Source organism: Larus michahellis, unplaced genomic scaffold (assembly GCF_964199755.1).
Source record: "Larus michahellis unplaced genomic scaffold, bLarMic1.1 SCAFFOLD_309, whole genome shotgun sequence".
Taxonomy (NCBI): domain Eukaryota; kingdom Metazoa; phylum Chordata; class Aves; order Charadriiformes; family Laridae; genus Larus; species Larus michahellis.
The window spans coordinates 70,862-83,528 of NW_027435970.1; the positions used below are offsets into that span (position 1 = coordinate 70,862).

At 66.7% G+C, this 12,667-nt stretch overlaps 3 protein-coding genes across 6 annotated transcripts in view; 1 reads left to right on the plus strand and 2 right to left on the minus strand.

Moving 5' to 3' along the window:
• CHD3 (chromodomain helicase DNA binding protein 3) overlaps window positions 1-4,878 on the plus strand; it is a 71,774-nt gene extending 66,896 nt beyond the window's left edge. For all 4 annotated transcript variants that reach the window (XM_074571372.1, XM_074571373.1, XM_074571374.1 and 1 more), the window contains 3 exons: window positions 489-652; window positions 2,828-2,954; window positions 4,263-4,878. In XM_074571372.1, the coding sequence (XP_074427473.1) occupies window positions 489-652; window positions 2,828-2,954; window positions 4,263-4,366 (395 nt within the window). In that variant the 3' untranslated portion in view covers window positions 4,367-4,878. The remainder of the gene's footprint in view (window positions 1-488; window positions 653-2,827; window positions 2,955-4,262) is intronic.
• Window positions 4,879-8,077: 3,199 nt separating this feature from the next.
• LOC141736796 (vitelline membrane outer layer protein 1 homolog) lies at window positions 8,078-10,366 on the minus strand. Its single transcript, XM_074571366.1, has 3 exons — window positions 10,190-10,366; window positions 9,980-10,077; window positions 8,078-8,375 (listed from the first exon to the last, which is right to left on the minus strand). Exons 1-3 carry the CDS (start codon window positions 10,364-10,366, stop codon window positions 8,078-8,080), a joined length of 573 nt encoding a protein of 190 aa, XP_074427467.1.
• On the minus strand, window positions 8,337-12,007 carry MBLAC1 (metallo-beta-lactamase domain containing 1). Its single transcript, XM_074571369.1, is given in 5 exon segments — window positions 8,337-8,375; window positions 9,980-10,077; window positions 10,550-11,628; window positions 11,631-11,772; window positions 11,774-12,007. Coding segments are annotated over 3 exon segments (798 nt in total). The 5' UTR covers window positions 11,987-12,007; the 3' UTR covers window positions 8,337-8,375; window positions 9,980-10,077; window positions 10,550-11,185.
• Between the last annotated feature and the right edge of the window lie 660 nt (window positions 12,008-12,667).

A 12,667-nucleotide genomic window follows, 5' to 3' on the forward strand; every position in this document is an offset into this window, starting at 1 on the left:
TAGGGGAGTAGACCCAGAGTATCTAAGGAGTGGACCCGGAGTATCTCTGGGGTGTAAAGAGGAAAGCTGGAGTATCCTCGGTGTGTCTAGAGAGTATCCCCTGAGTAACTAGCCCGCTCCGAGTCCCCGCAGTGTGTGCAGGGCTGTCCCCGGGGTACTCCCCGTGTGCCGGGGGCTCGTACCCAGCGTCTCCCCGCCCCCTCCCACCCCGCAGCACCCCCCCGAGTATCCCCTGAGTATCTCCCGAGTAGCGATCAGGCTCCCCCCGTCCCTCCCGCCCCCCCCCCCCCCCCCGCCCCTTCCCCGCTCGCACGTGAGTATCTCCCCCCTCCTTCCAGTAGCTTCCAGTAACTTAGGAGTAATTTAGGAGTACGTCGCGAGTAACCCTTGCGTAAGCTGTGAGTAAGTTGTGAGTAGGCGCGGGGCGGCCCCCCGGCGCTGACGGGCCCCCCCCGCCCCTCTTTCTCTCTCTCTCTGTCTCTCCCCAGTGCTGAACCAGCTGGAGGAGCTGCTGAGTGACATGAAGGCGGACGTCACCCGCCTGCCCGCCACCCTCTCCCGCATCCCCCCCATCGCCGCCCGCCTCCAGATGTCGGAGCGCAGCATCCTCAGCCGCCTGGCCAGCAAGGGCACCGAGAGCCACCCCCCGCCCGTGAGTGGCCCCCGCCTCGGGGACGTCCCCATCCTGGGGCCGACCCTCGCCCCGGGGACGTCCCTCACTCTGGGGACATTCCTCGCCCCGGGGACGTCCCTGTCTCTGGGGACGTTCCTCACTCTGGGGATGTTCCTCACCCCAGGGATGTCCCTCACTCTGGGGACGTTCCTCACCCCAGGGATGTCCCTCACTTTGGGGATGTTCCTCGCCCTGGGGACGTTCCTCACCCCAGGGATGTCCCTCACTTTGGGGACGTTCCTCACCCCAGGGATGTCCCTCACTTTGGGGACGTTCCTCGCCCCGGGGACGTCCCTGTCTCTGGGGACGTTCCTCACCCCAGGGACATCCCTCACTTTGGGGACGTCCCTCACTCTGGGGACGTCCCTCACCCCGGGGACGTTCCTCACTTTGGGGACGTCCCTGTCTCTGGGGACGTTCCTCACGCCAGGGACGTCCCTCACCCCGGGGACGTTCCTCACCCCGGGGACGTTCCTCACTTTGGGGACGTCCGTGTCTCTGGGGATGTTCCTCACCCTGGGGACATCCCTCACCCCGGGGACGTCCCATCCTGGGGCCGACACTCACTCTGGGGCCATCCCTCACTTTGGGGACATTTCTTATCTTGGGGACGTCCCTCACTTTGGGCATGTTCCTCACTCTGGGGACATCCCTCATCCCAGGGACGTCCCATCCTGGGGTCATCCCTCACTTTGGGGACGTTTCTTATCTTGGGGACGTCCCTCACTTTGTGCATGTTCCTCACCCTGGGGACATCCCTCACCCCGGGGACGTCCCATCCTGGGGCCATCCCTCGCTCTGGGGACATTCCTCACTTTGGGCATGTTCCTCACTCTGGGGATGTCCCTCACCCCAGGGACAACCCTCACCCCGGGGACGTCCCATCCTGGGGCCGTCCCTCACTTTGGGGACATTTCTTATCTTGGGGACGTTCCTCACTCTGGGGACGTCCCTCACCCCAGGGACGTCCCATCCTGGGGCCATCCCTCACTTTGGGGATGTTTCTTATCTTGGGGACATCCCTCACTTTGGGGACATCCCTCACTTTGGGGACGTTCCTCACCCTGGGGCCATCCCTCACCCTGGGGACATCCCATCCTGGGGCCATCCCTCACTCTGGGCACGTTCCTCACTTTGGGGCCATCCCTCACCCCGGGGACGTCCCATCCTGGGGCCATCCGTCACTTTGGGCACGTCCCTCACTTTGGGGACGTTTCTTATCTTGGGGATGTCCCTCACTTTGGGGACATCCCTCACTTTGGGGACGTTCCTCACCCTGGGGCCATCCCTCACTTTGGGGACGTTTCTTATCTTGGGGACATCCTTTTCTGGGGGACGTGTCCCCAACCTGGGGCCATCCCTCACTTTGGGGACGTTACTTATCTTGGGGACATCCTTCTTTTGGGGACATGTCCCCAACCTGGGGACATCCCTCACCTTAAGGATATCGCACCTTGGGGACATCCTTTCTTGGGGACACCTTTTCCTTGGGGACACCTTTTCCTTGGGGACACCTCTTTGGGGACAAGCCCTGCCTTGGGGGACAGCCCCCCTCATTGTGGGGTCTCCCTGCCTTGGGGACATCCTTTGCCTTGGGGACATCCTTTCCCTGGAGTATTCCTCCCCTTGGGGACAGCCCTCGCTCTGGGGACATCTCTCGCTTTGGGGACATTTCTAATCTTGGGGACAATCCTTCCCTGGGGACAGACGTGCCCTTGGGGACGTCCGTTTCTGGGGGACATCCTTTTTATGGGGGACATGCCCCTAACTTGGGGACATCCCTTCTTGGGGACACCTTTTTCCTTGGGGACACCTTTTTCCTTGGGGACACCCCTCACCTTGGGGACGCCCTCAGCCTTGGGGACATCCCTGGGGACCCTCCCTTCCATCAAGACCCCCCCCCCCCACCACATGCACCTAGGGGACCCTCACCTGCCTGTCCTGGGGACAACCCCCCCCCACAGGGCCACCCTCTTGGGGACATCCCCGGCTTGGGAACACCCTCAGCCCTGGGGACCCCCCATCCCGTGGTGACACCCACCTTGGGGACCCCCAGCCCAGACCTCTCCAGAAGCTCCTTCCCCCCCCCCCCACCCCCCAGCCTGGTGGCAACGGGGGAGGGAAGGTGACAGTGGTGTCCCCATCTCTCTCCAGACCTTCCCGCCGGGGCCCTATGCCACCCCCCAGAGCTACGGGGGCACCTTTGGGACCCCCCCGGCCGGAGCCCTCCCCCCTGGAGGGGCCAACTACAGCCAGATGCCACCGGGCTCCTTCATCACCGGTGAGCACCCGGGCGCCTGCGTCCAGGGGTGGGGGTCCCCGGACACCTGGCTCCATGGGTGGGGGGCACCCAGATGAGTGGGTCCATGGGTGGGGGCACCCAGATGCCTGGGTCCATCAGAGAAGGGTTCCTGGCTCCATGGGTGGGGGGCACCCAGATGCCTGGGTCCATCAGAGAAGGGTTCCTGGCTCCATGGGTGGGGGGCACCCAGATGAGTGGGTCCATGGGTGGGGGCACCCAGATGCCTGGGTCCATCAGAGAAGGGTTCCTGTGTCCATGGGTGGGGGGCACCCAGATGCCTGGGTCCATGGGTGGGGGGCACCCAGGTGCCTGGGTCCATCAGAGGAGGGTTCCTGGCTCCATGGGTGGGGGTCCCCAGACACCTGGATCCATGGGTGGGGGGCACGCAGATGCCTGGGTCCATCAGAGAAGGGTTCCTGGGTCCATGGGTGGGGACACCCAGATGCCTGGGTCCATCAAAGGAGGGTTCCTGGCCCCATGGGTGGGGGTGTCCAGATGAGTGGGTCCATGGGTGGGGGCACCCAGATGCCTGGGTCCATCAGAGAAGGGTTCCTGGCCCCATGGGTGGGGGGCACCCAGATGAGTGGGTCCATGGGTGGGGGGCACCCAGATGCCTGGGTCCATCAAAGGAGGGTTCCTGGCTCCATGGGTGGGGGTGTCCAGATGAGTGGGTCCATGGGTGGGGGCACCCAGATGCCTGGGTCCATCAGAGAAGGGTTCCTGGCCCCATGGGTGGGGGTGTCCAGATGCCTGGGTCCATGGGTGGGGGGCACCCAGATGCCTGGGTCCATGGGTGGGGGCACCCAGATGCCTGGGTCCATCAGAGAAGGGTTCCTTGCCCCATGGGTGGGGGCACCCAGATGCCTGGGTCCATGGGTGGGGGGCACCCAGATGCCTGGGTCCATGGGTGGGGGCACCCAGATGCCTGGGTCCATCAGAGAAGGGTTCCTGGCTCCATGGGTGGGGGTGTCCAGATGAGTGGGTCCATGGGTGGGGGCACCCAGATGCCTGGGTCCATCAAAGGAGGGTTCCTGGCCCCATGGGTGGGGGTGTCCAGATGAGTGGGTCCATGGGTGGGGGCACCCAGATGCCTGGGTCCATCAGAGGAGGGTTCCTGGCTCCATGGGAGGGGGACACCCCGACTCCTGGCTCCATGGGTGGGGGTCCCTGGACACCTGGATCCCCGGGAGGGTGTCAGTGTGTCAGTTGGGGGGGGGGTGGGGGGGTGGTGGTGGGTGTCTGGACCCCCCTCCCGGACACCTGGGTCCTTCCCCCCCCCCCCCGCAGCCGCTGCCAACGGGCCCCCGGTGCTGGTGAAACGGGAGCGCGAGGCCGAAGGGCCGGAGAAGAAGGAGCCGCGGGGGGGCGAAGTCATCTGCATCGACGACTGAGGGCGGGGGGGGCCGAGGGGGGGCCCCCCCTCCCCCACCACCACCACCACCACCACCACCACCAACCCCCTGCTCCCCCACCCGGGGCTGCCCCACATCCCCCCCCGCCCCCCCGCCATCCCCCCCAAATCCGGAGGCGGTGGATGGGTTGGGGGGGGGTGCCGGGGGAGGGGCGCACTGCCAGAAATGCCTCGTTTCACCCTAAATCCGGCGCGGGGGTGGGGCAGCACCCAAGGGTGGGGGTGGGGGTGGGGGTGAGGGGTGGGGGGGGGGGGGGCGTGTTTGGAGGGGGGGGGTGGGGTGACGAGGACCACTGCAACTATAAATATGAATATATATATATATCCCCGGTGGCGGGGGGGACCCCGGTGTCTGGGTGGTCCCGGTGTCCCCCCCGGGGTCCCCCAATGTCCCCAGGGCCCCCCCCCTCTCCCTCCCCCCTCTCCCCCCCCCCCCGGGGCTCGGGCACTTGTTTAACCGCAGCAGAATAAAACCCGGTTCCTTGGCTACGGCACCCGGCTCCGCTCGTCCCTCGGCGTCACCGTCCCCCCCCCCCCCAGGGAGGGCCACTTGGGTGGCCACCCGCGGCGCTGTGGGGACGGTCACCCGTCCCGGTCCCAGGGTGGCCGCGGTCACGGGCAGCCTGGGGATGGTCACCCCTGTGCTCCTACGGCCACCGGCACAGGCGTGGGGACGGCTTCTGTCGTGGCCACCATGGGGTTGGTCAACCATGTGGTCATGTGGCCACTGGCACGGTCATGGGGATGGCTTCCGTCATGGCCACCATGGGGAGGGTCAACTGTGTGGTCATGTGGCCACTGGCACGGTCATGGGGATGGCTTCCGTCATGGCCACCATGGGGAGGGTCAACTGTGTGGTCATGTGGCCACTGGCACGGTCATGGGGATGGCTTCCGTCATGGCCACCTGTGTGGTCATGTGGCCACTGGCACAGTCATGGGGATGGCTTCCGTCATGGCCACCATGGGGAGGGTCAACCATGTGGTCATGTGGCCACTGGCACGGTCATGGGGCCGGCTTCCATCATGGCCACCATGGGGATGGTCAACTGTGTGGTCATGTGGCCACTGGCACGGTCATGGGGCCGGCTTCCATCATGGCCACCATGGGGATGGTCAACTGTGTGGTCCTATGGCCACTGGCATGGTCGTGGGGATGGCTTCCATCGTGGCCACCATGGGGAGAGTCAACTGTGGTCCTATGGCCACTGGCACAGTCATGGGGATGGCTTCCATCATGGCCACCATGGGGATGGTCAACTGTGTGGTCCTATGGCCACTGGGACGGTCGTGGGGACGGCTTCCATCGTGGCCACCATGGGGTTGGTCAACTGTGTGGTCATGTGGCCACTGGCACGGTCATGGGGCCGGCTTCCATCATGGCCACCATGGGGATGGTCAACTGTGTGGTCCTATGGCCACTGGCACGGTCGTGGGGATGGCTTCCATCGTGGCCACCATGGGGAGAGTCAACTGTGGTCCTATGGCCACTGGCACGGTCGTGGGGATGGCTTCCATCATGGCCACCATGGGGAGGGTCACCGCTGTTGTCCTACAGCCACTGGAACGGTCATGGGGGTGGTTTCCATCATGGCCACCTGTGTGGTCATGTGGCCACTGCCATGGTCATGGGGCCGGCTTCCATCATGGCCGCCATGGGGACGGTCAACTGTGTGGTCCTATGGCCACTGGCACGGTCGTGGGGACGGCTTCTGCCGTGGCCACCGTGGGGGAGGTCATGGCCATCAAAGTGGTCATGGGGATGGTCACCACCACGGTCGTGGCCCCTTGTGTCGCCATGGGGGTGGCCGTCAGCGTTGCCATGGGGACCGTCACCCCCTCCCTCCTTGGTCACGCTCACAGGGACGGGAATGGCCACCGCCAGGACGGGCTTGGCCACTGGCGAGGGCGTGGGGACGGTCGCCCCGGGAACCTTCCAGCGCCCCACAGACCTCGGGGCTCTGGGCTTTCCTGTGCCCCCCAGTAACCTCCCAGTGCCCCCCCAGTAACCCCCCAGTCCCTCCCAATACCCCCCCGGTGCCCCCCAAGAACCCTCCGCTCCCCCCCAGTGTCCCCCCAGTAACCCCCCAGTCCCTCCCAGTACCCCCCCCGGTGCCCCCCAAGAACCCTCCGCTCCCCCCCAATGTCCCCCCAGTAACCCCCCAGTAACCCCCCAGTCCCTCCCAATACCCCCCCGGTGCCCCCCAAGAACCCTCCGCTCCCCCCCAGTGTCCCCCCAGTAACCCCCAGTAACCCCCCAGTCCCTCCCAATACCCCCCCGGTGCCCCCCAAGAACCCTCCGCTCCCCCTCAGTGTCCCCCCAGTAACCCCCAGTAACCCCCCAGTGCCCCCCCAGTAACCCCCCAGTCCCTCCCAATACCCCCCCCGGTGCCCCCCAAGAACCCTCCGCTCCCCTCCAGTGTCCCCCCAGTAACCCCCCAGTGCCCCCCCAGTAACCCCCCAGTCCCTCCCAATACCCCCCAGTGCCCCCAAGAACACTCCGCTCCCCCCCAGTGCACCCCCCCAGTGCCTCTCACTCCCTCCCAGTCTCCTCCTGTCACCCCCAGTACCCCCCCAGTGCCCCCCCAGTACCCCTCAAAGGGACCCAGGCATCCATCCACCCTACACCCCCCCCCCCCCGAAAAAAAAATGAGGGGACGCTGACCCCCCCCCCCCAAAAAAAAAATGAGGGGACGCTGGCTCGTTACCCACCAAATTTAATGAGGGGGGCCCGGGGGGGTGGGGGGAACATGGACGGGACGTGGGGGGACACGGCGGGGGGGGGGCAACAGGGGAAGGGGGGACATGGGGACAGTCACAGGGAGAAGGGAGGCCATGGCGGGGGGGGGACATGGAGGGGAGATGGGGGGATGTGGGGGGACACGGGGGGGCGGTGGGGGGGCGTCAAAGGAGGCTGTGGGGTGAAACAAGGGGACACGGTGGCCGTGGGGGGACCTTGGGGTGCCATGGGGTGAGGGGGGGGTCAAGGGGGACGTGAGGGGACATTGTGGGGGACATGGGGGGGGTCAATGAAGGCCATGGGGGCCACCAGGGGGACGGGGGGGGGGACACTAAGGGGCCATGGGGGGGGTCATGGGGGTCAAGGGAGGACGTGGGGGGGACACTGGGGGGACATGAAGGTCAAGGGGGGCCACGGGAGGACATGAGGGGACATTGAGGGACATGGGAGGCCACCAGGGTGACAAAGGATGACACTGGGGCGGGGGGGGGACACACGAGGGGTCATGGAGGGTGTGGGAGGCCATGGGGGGGGACACGGCGGGGGGGGGGACGGGACATGGGGGTCAACAGAGGCCACGGAGGGTCACCAGGCGGACACTGGAGGGAACATGGGGGGCCATGAGGGGACATTTGGGGGGACACTGAGGGGACATGAAGGACAAGGGAGGATGTGGGGGGGTGGGGGGGGTGTCAATGGGGGGGACACAGGGGACAACAGATGTCAGGGGGGGTGACACGGTGGGGACGAGGGTCAAGGGAGGCCATGGGGGGCCACCAGGGTGACCTGAAGGGGGGGGGACGGGACAAGGGGTGACATGGTGGGGGTGGGAAGGTCAACGGAGGCCGGGGGAGGGGGGGGGACGGACAGGGGAGGCCCCGAGCGGCCACCAGCGGCCACCAGCGTGACCCGGGAGGTGACAGCGGGGCCACCCTCCCTCCCCCCCGTCCCCTCAGGCGCAGCAGAAGAGGCGGAGGTCGTTGAGGCCGGTGTCGTCCCCCCCGCGCTGGGGGGGCTCCAGGCGGGTGCGGAGCCCGCACACCCGGCCCTGGGGACAAGGGACGCTCCAGTTGCCCCACGTCCCCGCCAGGCCACCGAGCCCCTCCAGCACGCTCCCGTCCGAGCAGGTGACGTCCATGTTGTTGGCCGCCGTGTCGTCCCACAAGCCCCGGGGGGGCTCCACCCGCAGGCGAAAGGCCACCACGTGGTGGCCAGGGTCACAGGTCATGGGGAGGGACCAGGCGCCGCGGCTGCGGGGGGGGGACACACACACACGTGGTGGTCACCATCACCCTCTGCGGGCAACCAATGGGTCGCCTACGGGGGGGGCGTGGTGGCCATGGATGGGGTGTGGTGGCCATGGATGGGTTCGTGGTGGCCATCAATGGGTTTGAGGGTGGCCATGGTTGGATCATGGTGGCCATCAATGGGTTCATGGTGGCCATCAATGGATTCTTGGTGGCCATGGTTGGATCATGGTGGCCATCAATGGGTTCGTGGTGGCCATGGGTGGGTTGTGGTGGCCATGGATGGGGTGTGGTGGCCATCAACGGGTTCTTGGTGGCCATGGCTGGGTTCGTGGTGGCCATCAATGGATTCTTGGTGGCCATGGCTGGATCATGGTGGCCATCAATGGGTTCGTGGTGGCCATGGGTAGGGCGTGGTGGCCATGGATGGGGTGTGGTGGCCATCAACGGGTTCTTGGTGGCCATGGCTGGGTTCGTGGTGGCCATCAATGGATTCTTGGTGGCCATGGTTGGATCATGGTGGCCATCAATGGGTTCGTGGTGGCCATGGGTGGGTCGTGGTGGCCATGGATGGGGTGTGGTGGCCATCAACGGGTTCTTGGTGGCCATGGCTGGGTTCGTGGTGGCCATCAATGGATTCTTGGTGGCCATGGCTGGATCATGGTGGCCATCAATGGGTTCATGGTGGCCATGGGTAGGGCGTGGTGGCCATGGATGGGGTGTGGTGGCCATCAACGGGTTCTTGGTGGCCATGGATGGGTTCGTGGTGGCCATCAATGGGTTTGAGGGTAGCCATGGGTCGGGCGTGGTGGCCATCAATGGGTTTGTGGTGCCATGGATGGGTTCATGGTGGCCATGGTTGGGTCATGGTGGCCCTGGACGGGGTGTGGTGGCCATCAATGGGTTTGTGGTGGCCATCAATGCGGAGTGGTGGCCATGGTCGGGTTGTGGTGGCCATGGTTGGGTCACCCCACACCCACCCTATCCAAGGACCCTATGGCCACCACCATCGCACACAGCCACCCATGGCCACCACCCTCGCCCCCACAGGGAGCCCCATGGCCACCTCATAGCCACCACCCTCGCCCCATGGCCACCACCCTCACCCCACAGGGAGCCCCACGGCCACCTCATGGCCACCACCCTCACCACACGGCCACCACCCTCGCCCCACAGGGAGCCCCATGGCCACCACCCTCACCCCACAGGGAGCCCCATGGCCACCTCATAGCCACCACCCTCGCCCCATGGCCACCACCCTCACCCCACAGGGAGCCCCATGGCCACCTCATGGCCACCACCCTCACCACACGGCCACCACCCTCGCCCCACAGGGAGCCCCATGGCCACCTCATGGCCACCACCCTCACCCCATGGCCACCACCCTCACCCCACAGGGAGCCCCATGGCCACCTCATGGCCACCACCGTCACCCCATGGCCACCACCCTCACCCCACAGGGAGCCCTGTGGCCACCACCCTCGCCCCACGGCCACCACCCTCACCCCACAGGGAGCCCCGTGGCCACCACCCTCGCCCCATGGCCACCACCCTCGCCCCACATTGTCACCCCACGCCCCCCCCCCTGCTGTGTCCCCGTCACTCACGGCCCCTCGCTGGACGTCACCGTCCCCCTCCCGCCGCAGAACAGCCGCACTCCGTTGAGGCCGGTGTCGTCCCCGAAGAAACCCTTGCGCGGCTCCACCTTGGGGACACCGAGGAGGACGTGTCACCCCCCTCCCTCGCCCCGGGCGTGTCATCGTGTGTCCCCCCACCCCCCCCCCACCCCACCGCGTCCCCACCGCCCCCCGACCCACCTTCAGCTGGAAGCCGTTGGCGTAAGTGCCTTTGGGACAGAACTCGGGGTCACCCCAGTCCCCCCAGGGCCCCCCGTTGTCCACGGAGATGACGGTGGTGGTGGCATCTCCACTCCACCCCCAGACTGGGGCCACCAGGGCCACCAGGGCCACCCAGGGGTGCAGGGACGAAGCCATGGCTGCAGCTCCTGGGTGCCACCTCGTCCTTTATAAGCCGGGGGGGACAAAGTCCCCGAGGACACGGGGACGGGGAGGTGACCCCAAGGGTGTCCTCGTCTCCCGTGAGGGACTGGGAGAACCGGGACAGGGTTGTGGTGGGTCTCCTATAGGGTTGTGCCACGTCTGGGCTGGGTCACCAACCTCGGCGGGGGTGGTGGGGGGGGGGGAACGGCCCAGGGGACACCGCGGTGACAATGTGACGTTGGCCACCACCACCCCCTGTCCCAGAGCTGCCATTGGCTCCTCCGGCGGGAGCCGTCACCGTGTCCCACCGCTGTCCCCTCCTCTGTCCCGGTGACATCCCAAAGCCTCTTCTTCCGTGGGGACATCTTCAGGGAGGCCTCGGCTTCCTTGGGGACGTCGCAGGGTCTCCTTGTCCCTCAAGGGATGTCCCCAAGGCGTCTCTCGTGGCTTGGGGACATCTCCAGTCCCACTGTCCTTCTCCTTGGGGACATCTTCAAAGGTCCCACTTCCCTTGGGGTTGTCCCCAGAGAGTGTCTCATCCATCGGCGACGTCCCCGAGGTGCTCCTGTCCCCTCAGGGCCATCTCATGGGGTCTTTGAGGCCTTGGGGACGTCCCCAAGGTGCTCCTGTCCCCTCAGTGACATCTCACGGGGCCTCCTTCTGCCCCAAACGATGTCCTCAGGGGATCTCTCATGGCTTGGGGACATCTCCAGTGCCATTGTCCTCCTCCTTGGGGCCATCTCCAAGGGTCCAACCTCCCCCGGGGTTGTCCCCAGGTCCCCCCAGTCCCTCTTGATGTCCCCAGAGTGTCTCTCATGACTTGGGGACATGTGCAGTCCCATCGTCCTTCTCCTCGGGGCCATCTCCAGGGGTTCCACCTCCCTTGGTGGTGTCCCCAGGTCCCTCGGCGACATCTCCGGCGGTGGCGTCTTCCTCCTCTTCTTCACCCCAGGAGACTTTGCTGTCCCCTCGCTCCCTGAAGACGCGGAAGGGTGGCCCGTGCCCCGGCACGATGACATCGGCCATGGCCACCACCTGCCGCCGGCTCCTCTCCTGCTTCTCGGGGTCTTCGCTCAACGCCCTCCATTGCTCCTCGTCCTCCTCCGCCTCGAACAAGTCCCCGGCCACCACCACCGTCCCCAAGGAGGTGGCCTTGACCACCAGGCTGACGTGACCCAGGGTATGACCCGGGGTGGCCACCACCTCCAGGTGACCGGGGTCCAGGACGTAAGGCCACCCTTTGGCCAAGCCGTTGGGACGTAGCACCCGTCTCCGTGACACACGTCGTAGCCCATGACCAGGGTGGCTTCGGGGAAGAGGTTGACGTTGCCCACGTGGTCGGAGTGGCCGTGGGTGCAGATGACGTGGGTGACATCCCGGGGGGACACCCCCCAGCTCCGCCAGGTGACCCAGGAGCCGTCGTTGGCCCCAGGGACCCCCCGTGTCCACCAGGGCGGTGACGGGGCCACCGGCCACCAGGGTGACGGTGCAGTCGGCCCGGAGGGTGCCGTCGGGGTGGGGGTGGCTGTAGCCCTCCTGGAGCACCCGCAGGGTGTAGGGGACACCCGGCACCTCCCCCGTCCCCAGGGGGGACGTTCGGAACCCCCGGGACATGGCGGGGGGGGGGGGGGGGACGACGACAGGGACAGGGAGGGAATGGGGCCGGGGGGGGGGCGGGGGGGCTTGAGGGTCACGGGGGGGGTTTAAGGGGTCACCGAGGGCGTTGGGGGTGTCAAGGGGGGGGGTGTCACAGGGAGGGGTTGGGGGGGGGTCAGGGGGAGGTTTGGGGGGGGGTCACAGGGTGGTTTGAGGGGTCATGGGGGGTTTGGGGGGGTCACAGGGGGCTTAAGGGGTCACCAGGGGTATTGGGGGGGGTCACAGGGGGGGTTACGGGGGTCAAATTGGGGGTTGGGGGGGGTCACGGGAGGGTTTGAGGGGTCACAGGGGGGTTTGGGGGGGGTCACAGGGGGCTTAAGGGGTCACCAGGGGCATTGGGGGGGTCACGGGGGGGGTTACGGGGGTCAAGTTGGGGGGGGTCACAGAGGGGTTTGAGGGGTCACAGGGGGGTTTGGGGGGGGGGGTTGAGGGGTCCCGGGGGGGGGGGGGTGGTGAGAGGTCACAGGAGGGTTTTGGGGGGTCAAGTTGGGGTTTGAGGGGGATCAAGGAAGAGTTGGGGGGGGGTCAAGGGGGGATTCAGGGGGTTTGGGGGGGGGGGTCAAGGGGGTCCCGGAGAGGGGGGGGTTGTGGAGGGGGGGGAGGTCAAAGGTCGGAGGTTGTCGAGGTCGTCGGGTCACG